General features: G+C 40.8%; 1 protein-coding gene across 1 annotated transcript; it reads right to left on the reverse strand.

Annotated features, from left to right (window-relative positions):
- Positions 1-282: 282 nt before the first annotated feature.
- tmem267 (transmembrane protein 267) lies at positions 283-3,160 on the reverse strand. Its single transcript, XM_071900867.2, has 2 exons — positions 2,700-3,160; positions 283-642 (listed from the first exon to the last, which is right to left on the reverse strand). The coding sequence occupies exons 1-2, from the start codon at positions 3,105-3,107 to the stop codon at positions 307-309; spliced, it is 744 nt and encodes a 247-aa protein (XP_071756968.1). The 5' UTR covers positions 3,108-3,160; the 3' UTR covers positions 283-306.
- Between the last annotated feature and the right edge of the window lie 8,829 nt (positions 3,161-11,989).

Raw genomic sequence — 11,989 nt, forward strand, 5'->3', positions numbered from 1 at the left:
TGTTCGATTTTGTTTTCACTTCACCAAGGCTCATGCAAAAAAGTTCCATGTTTTCTTATGAACCTTTGTGAAGCGCCTTTCTCCTGATCCTAGTGACGAGGGAAAATAAGTCTTTTTTTTTAGCTCAAATAACACAGTGAGTGTTTGTTTAAGCTTATCTTTCAAGTGTTATTTCCACTTTTAACGTTCCTCGAGTGCCAGGAAACCTATTCTTAAGTAATTTCAAGTATCTAAAAGCTGTTTCAAAGCCAATTTTGCCCAGGTCCATGCCAGATCAGCGTTAGATGTCGGTGGAGAGTTACAACCTCAAACATCGATGGCCACTCCATGTTTGGTAGAGATCACATCCCTGGTTCCCGTCAGATACATGAGCACTGAACACAGATGAGGAAGTGTTGCCGTGGTGCTGACGTACAGCCAGTAGGGAATCAGCGCTGTGTTGCCGAATGGGCACACCCACAGGCCGTGGCGCACGGCATCCCGAACGTGGTGCGTCGCCATGGCAATGAAGAGCATCCACGGCAAGGAACACCAAGCATCTTTGAGGCGTCCGATCCACATGAGAAAACGGAGGGAGAGACATAGCACAGGGATGAGGGAGGAACAGTGGAGGGGCGGACGCTGAGGGAGGGATACAGCAGCCTGCAGGAGAGAGGAGAGAGAGAGAGAGAGAGAGAGACAGAGAGGGGGAAATGATGAGTATTTTGCAAGACTTCCTTCAGCAAAATGCATGTAGTAAAATTAGAAGCTGCCCTGACTTCATTACAACCTCCACAAATATAATTGCAGAATTCTAAGTCTCTTCTCTCAGAAGCAATTGGCTAGATTTCCACCAGATTTTAACTAGGGATGGGATGATACGTCGAAATTCCCTAACCCTAACCAAACTAGCACGACAACATGTGCGCAAACTGTGACAGTATGACAGAAGCCGAACTGAGAGAATCTCTGTCCTTATTGCCAACATGCTGCTAAGATATGCAACCCATCAGTACTGTAGAGAGCAGTAAGTGATGAAAGTGATTCCTTTGTCCATAATCTGCTTTGGCCTTGGCTTTTGGCACACACTGAATTTTTGAAAATGCATTCTTTCAGATCACGTAACGAGTAGTTCACCATGAGTACATGGACTTGCACATCCCTAGTCTCCAGCAGTGACTCCAATTTGTGATTGAAGTAATAATCTTTAACATTTTCAAATGAATAAATGTCTGTTTTGCCACTCTCTGTCATAGTCTCATATAACACAGCAGTAGTCCAATCTATACCCAGTTCATGAAAGCTTTTATATTTCCCAAGAAATATCCTCTAGCACAATGGAAGTGATGCATTTTCCATTTCTGGCAGCAATAACAGTGGTGTGTTTGGACCAATGAGGTTCTATGTTTGGACTAAATAGAAGAGGAAATGAGTAGTTAGCATGAGCAGCGATAGCCACCACGGCTGAACAGACAAAGAACAAAGCACCACCTACAGAAACTCAAACTGCATCAACAGGAAAACCAAGAAAAAAGACGTCACAGTACTGGACACACTGTTTGATTGACATGTTGACAGGTGATCTCTTGGAAGTACAGCAATGAGCGCTTAGCACCAAAGATGTCAGCAAATAAAAAAAGAAGTGAAGATCTCACTTTTACATAGTCTAAGTCTGTAAGCCAGGTTCCTCCCTTTATTTCCTGACTAGATTTCAGTCAGTGCTCAGTACTACAGTATGTACATTGCAAGTGTGGCCAAGATGCCTGCCTGCCTATCTATAGATTATTAGTCTTCATTACAGCAAATATCACATGTGAAATGACGGTGCAGTTATTTTAACGAGCTGTGTTTCCACACTTGACCTGGACAGCTTCGTAGTAACTTTTGAACAAAGAATTTGATGTTATTAAAATCTGTCTTTGTCAGCTCTGTAAGACAAATACTTCCATATTTTGTTCCTGGCACCAGTTCGTCAACCAGTTCAGGTGGTCTGGGATCCAGTTCAAGACTCGGAAGGTTGTTTAACGCTGTTGCCATGTTTTCAAACGTTTCCATGTTTCTGACTGCTGCAGTCCACTGTTAAGAGCCAGACTGCGGCTCTTTCTATTCCAATCCTCCTTCTTCTTGTAACTATTCCAATCTACACTTTCACACCATCTGGAGGTGACGCTGAAGTGGAATTTCAGCTTGCAGAAAACATTTTCCTGAATCTATTGAATAAATACAATTCAATGTTGAATTCAATCTTTCACACCAGTATTAAGTACTAACAAAATGTAGGTTATCGTTACAACACTAGTAAGGGCAGAGCAACATTTTTTTCTATACTTTTCTAGCCTGTTTGCACACTCTCCAAATTTTCCATTACCTGGAAATGGTCAAATTCATTAGACACACCTGTCAATTAGGTCTACCAGTCAGGAATTGCTGACCTATGGGATTGAGTGACACACTTAATTGGGCATAGGTTATAAAATGTGTATGAAATGACTTTACTTCCATTTGAACCCTGATGAAGACCTGTATAAGTCGAAACCGGTCAGTCTTTTAAAGTGTATAAGCCATGTTACAATAAAGGCTTTTTTAAACTATTTTAACTAAGGCGACTTGTTCCTGCTCCACAAGTGCCTGAAGTTGTTTTTTCTCATGTGATGGTCAAATTCATTTTCAATCTCCTTCCAGAAGCGCACAGGAACCCTGTTTAAGGATGCAGGTCTTACCTTAAGTGACAGGGATCCAGCCATGTAGAAGTGGTCCAAGTCTATGAGCGATGCCAGAAGGCCAGCCAGTAGGACCTCATACAGATCACTCTTTTTCCTCAGTCCAATCACAATTGCCCATGACCACAGCCCCACCAACCCATGCGTGGCGTTGTCCAGGACGGCCCGCAGCCACAGGTGCTGCTGGATGACGGACAGCTGGAGGGCATGGTCCGCTACCACACAGAACATCCCCAGCCCCGCCGACGCCAAGAGGGAGGCGGAGCTGAACGTTTGTAGGAGGGCCTGAGCTTTCTCCGTCTCCACAGCCAGGCTAAGAGGAACGGGAACGCCCTCTCCCCCGAAGCCCACCCCTAACAACGGGGATGAGGAGGGGGAGGAGTCGAGCTTGGAGTAGAAGCCTTGCATGTTGACAGATGGCTGGAGAGGCCAATCGCCCACAGAAGGTCAGCAAGATTCAGGTAGACTGGAGAAGGAAAGAAAGAGAGAGGGGATTGGTAAGATAGAGAGAAGGGGTTGGGAGAAAACAAAACAGGAGAAAGAAAGAGGGAGAGAAAGAAGAAAGGACGGGGTGAGAAATGGAGGTAAGGCAAGGTTAGTTGGGAAAAAAACATAGGGAGGGGATGAGAGATGGAAGAAGGTAAAGAGGCGAAGAATGAGAAGATGGGGATAGAAAAGAGAAAGAAATGAAAGGAGGGCGAGGCCAGAAGTGGGAGAGAGTGAGTGAGGAGAATAGACTATAGTGAGCGTTACATTAGTACTTTAGTTGAGGCACACATGACCCATTTATCTGTGGCCAGATGTATAAACGATGCATATGCACAAAAAATATCCATATGCCACTTTTCATATAAAAATGGGACATTATTAAAAAAAGAATGTGCCGTACCTCCACTAGGGATGAACAATTAATCGAAATTTTATCGAAATCGCAATATGGCCTACTGCAATTTTCAAATCGCAGGAGGCGCAAGGCGAAATGTGTGTCAAAATACCATTTTAAATTAAATATTGTCATGCTGCAGAGATGTCCTGGCCTACACATCATATTCTACAGACTTAAGAAAACATCTTTGTTTGGTACAGATCCCCGCAAAAATCACACCATAATCATTTTAATACGTTTTTCAAAACGTATGAAAATGAGAATAATGATGTAAAAATTATCATTCCCTCTAATATCGCAAATCATATCGCAATTGCAATATCAGTCAAAATAATCGCAATTAGATATTTTTTCAAAATCGTTCAGCCCTAACCTCCACTCATGCTTAACAACATGTAGAGTCAGCTGAGCTGAGTATGATATAGCAAGGCAGCAAAGAGAAGGATAACGTAAAAGACAGAATTTAGATGACATTTTATTTGGAGCGCGACATTCGCAGTGCAACAAACCAATCATATCTGGGGAAAGAGGCAGGACAGCCAGGCAGCAGGGACCAGACTCAATATATAGTAACTGAAAAGTCATGGTGGAGGAGAAAATTAGAATCTGAGTTTCTGTCCTGTCAAAATACCAAGCCCAGCGGACACACTGAGCCAATGACATTAACGTTATTTCACAATGACATTTCCTTAAACGATGTGCTGGGATAAATGTCAAGTTACATGAAAGTAGGCGAGAAGGCTACATACAGCAGGAAAATCAATAAAAAGAAAATTCTATGTTGCGTCAACAAACTTGCTTTGAACAAAGCACAACCTAACTTGTTTGATGCTGGTCAGTTACCACGGAAACACCATAACAAACCATAAGCGGCCGAATAGAGAGGGCGACGGTGATGCCATGCGAAGTCATCGCTTGCGAGTGTGGCTTCACTGTGAGAGGGGGAGAGATGAGTCGCAAAAGTAGGAGGATATGCTGCTTTGGTTGCCAGGCGACCAAAATAACCAAACACTTTCCCTCTGAATTGTATTCAATCCTCTCCCTGTTCCTCCATCTTTGTTTGATTAAAGTTGGGCAACCAATGAATGACAACAGGGGGGTGGGCGGGGGGGCAAGTGTGAGCAGGCGTGTCCCTCCATTGAAAAGTATGGAGTTCAAACTGTTTCTCCCTAGCCGCACTTCTCTGTATGAACAGCCCCTTAGTGCTATTAGAGGAACTAATGCAAGAACAAGTCTTTGGTGATTTTCTGGCTCATGATGATGACTGGCATTTATGTGCAAACCATGTTGAATAGCGGTGTGTTGACCTCTATTTATGGCTAATTGTGGGAGTGCGAAATCTGCGGATTAGACTTGTGTATGCAAACAGTTTCATGATGACTGAGATTTACAAAACGGAACGATGCGTGAAGACATTAGCAGGGTTTTACAAATCTGACAAAAACACTGTGTACGTCTTCTTACAATTTTGCAAACACAGATTTTTAGTCTTAGTTTTATACATCTGGCCACAGGTGTCACATTCAGGATCTGTCTGACATTTTATTCTCCCTGCACAATACAGGAATTTGTCACGGTGACATTGAGGCAACGTACCAATGACATGCAGAGTTTCACAATATTGCACAGATGGTGCGGATGACAGGACCTCAATTGGGAGACACAGTCTTTGTTTCCCAAACCACCTTTTTTTAAAACCAAAGCTAGACATCTGTTTTGTATTCTGTTATCTTGTCATGTCTGCCACATCAACTTTTCTCTGCTGTCAAAAAATGTGAAATGGCAAGAATTGATAGCTTTGTAATTTTATGCAATTTCCCCACAGGGATCATGAGAGTTTAATGCTAACATGAATTAAGAGAGACAAGCAGCACTGCCAGAGAATTAGCTATGCCACACGTACCTTGATCACCTGACTGCATTTGGGTAATAAGATAATAAGGTAATAAGAGAAACTATGCTTAGCCTAATTATTGAAAGAAACATTATGCTTCATGCTTATCACAAAAGTTGAAAATAAGGCATTTTGAAATGTCAGTTGAGCATTATGGGTATGATGGTAGAGCTGCACACTAAATATAACAGAGAAATATTGCCATTTCCTACAATTTCCAAGTCACAAGAAGTTGCAGGTTTACAGAGGAGAAAGAGAGCTTTGTTGACAAGGTAGAAAATATTTTCAAATATTTAAACTGATCCAGTCCTATGCATAACATCTCAAACCCCACAAACACAGACAATTCTGTGAAAAGCCTTAACAAATAAATGTGATGCACAGCTTTGTCCGCAGGCATCACAACTAACACTGCAAACATTCAGAAGAAAAAAAATCCAACAATCATTTTTGTCGATATTGTGCAGCCTTTTGTGACAGTGTTTAAAACACACATTGATTTACTACAGATCTCCTATTGATTTACCACACTTTAGGCAGTGTGTTTCAAGTGGAAACACTCTTTTTCATGCAGCAATCATGGTCGATTGCAACTGTCAGTGTGTGTGGCCTCTCAGATCATAATGAATAAATAAAAAAAGGCATTTCAGCTGGATTTCACCAAAGCATCGCAGCACCATAATCATCTTTAATTATAGGTCAATATGATGTTTAAGATCTTTTTAAGTCTTTGAAGAAGCAATCTGCGTTGCAAAACAGCACATCAAAAATTAATTTAAAATACATGTTATATCTGTATCTGAGGATTGCCCCTGCACCCTAATCAAGAACAATCAATAATGAACAATATGGGCAAAAAGCCTGTTAAGAGAGAGACAATTTCTAGGCTCTAGTGATTCATAAATCCTCGACATAAAAATAGCTAGTCTTCATTTGGCATGCAGACATAATGGATTCACTTGAAAGTCTGATGTTGTCTTCTGACCCCCCGGGGGAGACAGAAATGGGTCTCTCTCTTTCTCTCATGCAGCTGACTGAAATGTAGGGCAGAGTCAAATGACAATCTATCTGAATCTACCTTATCGTTGCCAGCTGCTGGTGTAAGCATGCCGCCTCTGGCCCTCGAGGAAAAAAACGATCTGTTATCCTCATATGAAAATTAAATTAATTCATTGATGTCAGCTGCTGGCTGGTCTGGGTTACAGTATCTTCTGACTGTGGCTAGCTTAACGTCACATCCAACATTACTGTTGTTGTTGGTGGCTGGGAAGTTATATTCGACCAAGGGAACTGGTTGTAGTTTTAATCGTCTGGCCGTTAGACCAACATGGAAAAAACACATATACGGGTTAATTACCGTTATTTTATCTGCTAAGCATCACTGACCGAATGACAGTTTAGGAGCTAACTAGCTAGCTTGGCTGGGTGACAGTAAAAGATGCTGCTTTGTGTAGGCGGACAGCAGCTGTCACGTCTGCTAAGGCTGCGGTGAATTACAGAATATACCACTTCAGGTTTGTAATGAAAGAAAACAACTGCTTCAGTTGTGTTTTGATCAGTTCGTCAAGTGCTTTCATTATTTTTTTGACCAGACAGTTGAGAAATCTAACGTTACTCACCCCATTGTACAACGTTAGTTATCCAGACGCCACAGTTGCCTCTTCTTCTGTTTTGTTTTGCGGCAGGAAGAGACGCTCACCGGCGCTGTGCTGCCGCCCGCAGGTCGTGGGCGGAACGACAGCCGGGTGGCGCTTGATCGGAGGCAAAAGTGAACTGGCTGGTAGGAGGATAGAAAACCAGCAGTAATCTTCAGTCCAGGACCAGCATTGAGAGCCACTGCTGTGGACTAGGCAGCCATGTGCCATATAGAGAGAGTCTGCAGGTTTTCATTTCAACCAAAGACTAGGTCCTCCTCTCTGGTTGAAGGTGTGTTAATCAGTGAAAGCACCATGGGCCCAGTATTTCAAAACTTTTTGGATAGGATTTCAGTAATCGGATAGGATCAAATCTCAAACTGGGTATTTCAAAACTAGAAGCCGTGATCCTGAAGTCGGGATAAGGATTTAGTAATCCAGTCCTATAGAATATATCAAATGTTGTTTTGGTGTATGTCAAAACAATTAATCCCACTGGAAGGGATGTATTCAGGATGGATTCAAGATTGATGTAGAGACATGTGTGACACATGGCACATTAATAAATTGTTTTATTCAGTGCTTGCACATTAATAGGAACACAAACCCTGAATGGACAATAAATTATTTTCGATTAGAACCCCACAAAACTAAAAGTGGGCTAAAGAAAACTGCCAGCCTTAAAAATATGTAAATGCCTTGGGCTGTTATTTGAAAATATATTCTGTTATCTATTCTATAATAATGGCCTATGGGAACCACTGGCAGCACTGCAGCCAGATGGACCAGCTGGACGGTCAATGAGACGCTCTAGTGAACCTTTATTTTAACTATGGTCTTTTGATCAATAAAAACGCTATGCTGACAAAACAGTTTTGTATTTGGAATTATTTTTATTATCCAGTAAGACACTGAATTCTAAAATTAAATTGACTTTGGCCCATGTATTGTGTGCTAATGCAGATAAGTGAATAGGAGTAATATGCAAACTGATTTACACTTTTTCCAACATGTTCACTCATGTCTGTCTTAATGAAATGTTGCATTATTTTGACCAACTGATGGAGGCCAATCCAAAGACTGCAAATCTAGATCATGTAATCCTGATCTTGTGGTATCTGTATCAGAATGGTCCTATCTGAAAATTATTTTTAATTGTCCTCTATCTCGCCATCTGTTGGACAAATAATGTTACAGCATGTTTGGTCAAAAAAGATATGAATGAACTACATGTAAATAGTGACTTCTCTGAGGATGAACAGAGTTGAAGAACAGTGTTGGAACAGTAGCCTATGTTTTGTTAACCTACAACATGGCTGTAGATGTGAGAATCTGTCTTAAAAATTTTATTTACTTAATGAAATGCAAATATGAAATACTACCCAGTGTTTATAATCAGTGTTTAGGGAGCATAGGCTGATTTTCCCCCAATTCCTCAGCACAGTTCCTTGAAAAATAAGGCCTATCATTTTTCTAAATCAACCCCAAATCCACAGAGAGATTAAGATTATCCTGATTTTTGGCATCAAAACTATAACCTTGAGTTTTGAAAAATGCAGAAGCAACATTTAAGCTCGATTAAAAGGTAGGATTGGGTCAGTAATTCCAAATCCTAATTTTATAGATCAGAATTTCCTTTATAAATTTTAAAATACGCAATTTTGAGGTTTAATCCAATCCAATTACTGTTATCCCAGGGCCGTTCCAGGGCGTCCTCAGCAAAATGAGACAGCCTATTTAGTTTCACAATGTGTGTGTGTGTGTGTGTGTGTGTGTGTGTGTGTGTGTGCGTGTGTGTGTGTGTGTGTGTGTGTGTGTGTAAGAGAGAGAAAGTTCCTAATGATGTATTTTTTGATATTTTTTAGAGGCAAAGTGCAGCAGGAAGTGGAGGAGCATGAGAGGAAGGTACCAGAGGGAGAAAAGGGCAGAGAAAGGAAACAAAAAAGGAAAAGTGGGTCGCTGCGGGGGGATGATGGCCATTCTCAGTTTCCTTGCTCCATTTATCAAGGTACATATCACTTCCTCAAACATGGATGGGGTAGTCGGGGATGGAGCAGGTGAAGGAGAGGGGATCAGACAGACTGGACAGAAGGGGGAAGGATGAATAGATGAGGAACGAGCACGAGCTGGGGGAGAGGAAAGTGAAGAGGATTTGAGGACTAAATAGGATGAGTAAGAACAACAGGAGGATTCTAATTAGGAGAGAGAGGAAGCAGAAAAGGCCAGAACAGGAACAACTCTCCACCAGACCCTGACAGGCAGCCCCACACATGAAAACATCAGTCATGCCAGAGAGAGACGGATCCTTTTCAGCCTCACCTTGCTGCGGCCTTGAGGGAAGACACTCCATCAAAGCAGCGTGAGGACGTCCTCTTCTCAAAGAGTGTCGTCCAAGTTTGTTTCCCCTGAACAAGAAAGCAAAAGAAAATACACCAGCTGCTCTATGATGCTCAGTTTTCTTTTTTTTTTTTTTTTTTTTTGACATTTTTTATTTTTATTTTGGAAAAGCATTCATTTCACATTCATCTTTTTACATAGTATCAGTATAGCTGCAAGTAGATTCACATAGCATTATGCACATTTAAAACAAAAAAAGTTGCAGTACGTTTGATAACCATTTTACAGCCTAGCTCTTCCAGAGGTTTTCTTTTATAACATTAGCTTTGATTATTTACAGTTGAACATGGGAAGCTTTCACCTTAGTTACTACGAAGGGTTGAAGGGGGAAAAAAAGAGAAAATGAATAAAGAGCGAGCTGTTAGATGTAATGAAATAATATTCTCACTCATTTATTCTATTCTTAAGTCAGCTAAAGTCTGACCTTATAGGTTTAATGTACTCAGTCCACTTGGTCCATATCCGGAAAAAAAATCCTTTTTGGACTTTGAGGGAAAATGACAACCTTTCCATAATATATATTTCATATATTATTTCTATCCAATCATCAATGGTGAGTGGTTCTGATTTTAGCCACTTCCTCGTGAGAGCCTTTTTGCTTGCTGCCAGAAGTATTTGTACCAGTTTTTTTATTATTGATATTCCACCCTTCAAATGAGATGTCACCCATGTATACAGTATCACATCTAAAAGGAATGTCAACTCCAAAGACATTATTAATATGTTTATGAATTTCTTGCCAATAAGGCACAATAACCTGGCAATTCCAGAAAATATGGAAGTGATTGGCATCATTTATCCCACATAGTCTCCAACAACTACCACCACTTCCCTGATGTCGTTTTTGCAAGGGTGTAATAAAAAACCTTACAACGTTTTTCCAACAGAATTCTCGCCATGTAGTTGAACTAGTTGAATTCCATTGTGCTTGACGTATTCTTCTCCAGCCCTCCTCTGAAATGATGCTCAGTTTTCTTGTGTGAGTTTATGGAAAGCTAAGCTAAAGTGAAAAGTGTTTCTTAGAATTTCTATAGAATTAACCAACATGTTTCTTACCTGCCATTACAGAGGTGAAAAGACAGATGAACTGAGCACACACACACATGCACTCAGGACGGTGGTATAGAGAGGTAGTAGAGACTTGAGGTGAGGTGGGAATAGGAATAGGCCCTTTTCACCAACATGGCTGACATTCTTCCACATGCTATAGATCGGTTCTCACCATTGCCAGCAATGTTAAGAAGCAAACTTTCTGTCACCTCTGACTCTGTGATCAATTTGTGTTTCAGCATAGCTTATAACCAGAGGTGTGACCAAGTCAACTGTGCTCGTGTCCCAAGTCAGTCTCAAGTCTAAATGTAGAACAGCAAGTCAAGTCAGAACAAATCAAGAGTCCAGTATCAATTTAATATCTCAAAGAAAACTAAACATCTAGGACTTTTCAATGCAATATGGTTTTAATAGGATAAAAACTTGATAAGAGCATCATGAGTTTTCAGCTCCAATAAATGCAATCATTCCATACAAATTCAGAAAACAGAATTTAAATTCAGCCGTCTGAATTCAAAGTCAAGTCCCAAGTCACCAGAACTCAAGTCAAGTCTCAAGTCAAGTCTCATGCAATTAACTGTTAACATATCAAGAGTAGAAAAAAATCTAAATAATTATCATCCAAAGCAATGCATGTGGTACTTACAGTTTACAGAGCCTTGACATTAACTGACAACAACTGACAGTTTTATCAAAATAAAATACATGCTTTCCTGAAAGTTTACAAAGTGCTTGATAAGAAACTTTGCCTATACCACTTTTCTAAAATTATGTTTACAAAAAGTTTGACAATACATGAAATCAAGGTTAAACAAGAGGCAAGAACAACAGCAAAATCACATATGGCCAACTTCCAAAACACAGGAACAATGGTGATAAAATAATTACAAAATGCTAAGTAAGTTGTCACTTTATGAGGAATAGATGATACATTTGCTCTTTTTTGTGAAGATATGGTTTCCTTGCCAAGGGACAGTGCCAGCTGGAGAGGCAAAGCGCTCAGTCAGCGTCTCCCTCGCTTGCTTCGCGTCCCTGGAGAAGTGACTGTTTGCCTCCTGCCCAGGAGATCTCCATCATCCCAGAGTGTCGGCTTCAGCTTTCCAGACGTAAAACTGGACTGTAACGTCTGCTATTTGAAGAATACACAAACATTTAACCAAACGTCGACAACATTAGGGTTCCAAGTACCATGCAGCATCCTCCCAGAGTGTTCCTATAGGAGTCTTTGAGTGAAAAATAAAGAAATTGACAGTGCATTTCTGCCTGTGTGAATCCAGGTTTAGTTTATGGCAACTGAATGAACAGGTGAATGAATGAAATGCTCTGATTATGGAAGTCACAGTGTGTTTTGTGAGGCAAAACAAATCTATTTTTCAGACAGAAAGGGAATTCTTAATGCGGCCCATGGTAGTTTAAGTTTTTGTCTTTG

The sequence above is a fragment of the Centroberyx gerrardi genome, chromosome 2 (genome assembly GCF_048128805.1).
Source record: "Centroberyx gerrardi isolate f3 chromosome 2, fCenGer3.hap1.cur.20231027, whole genome shotgun sequence".
Classification (NCBI taxonomy): Eukaryota; Metazoa; Chordata; class Actinopteri; order Beryciformes; family Berycidae; genus Centroberyx; species Centroberyx gerrardi.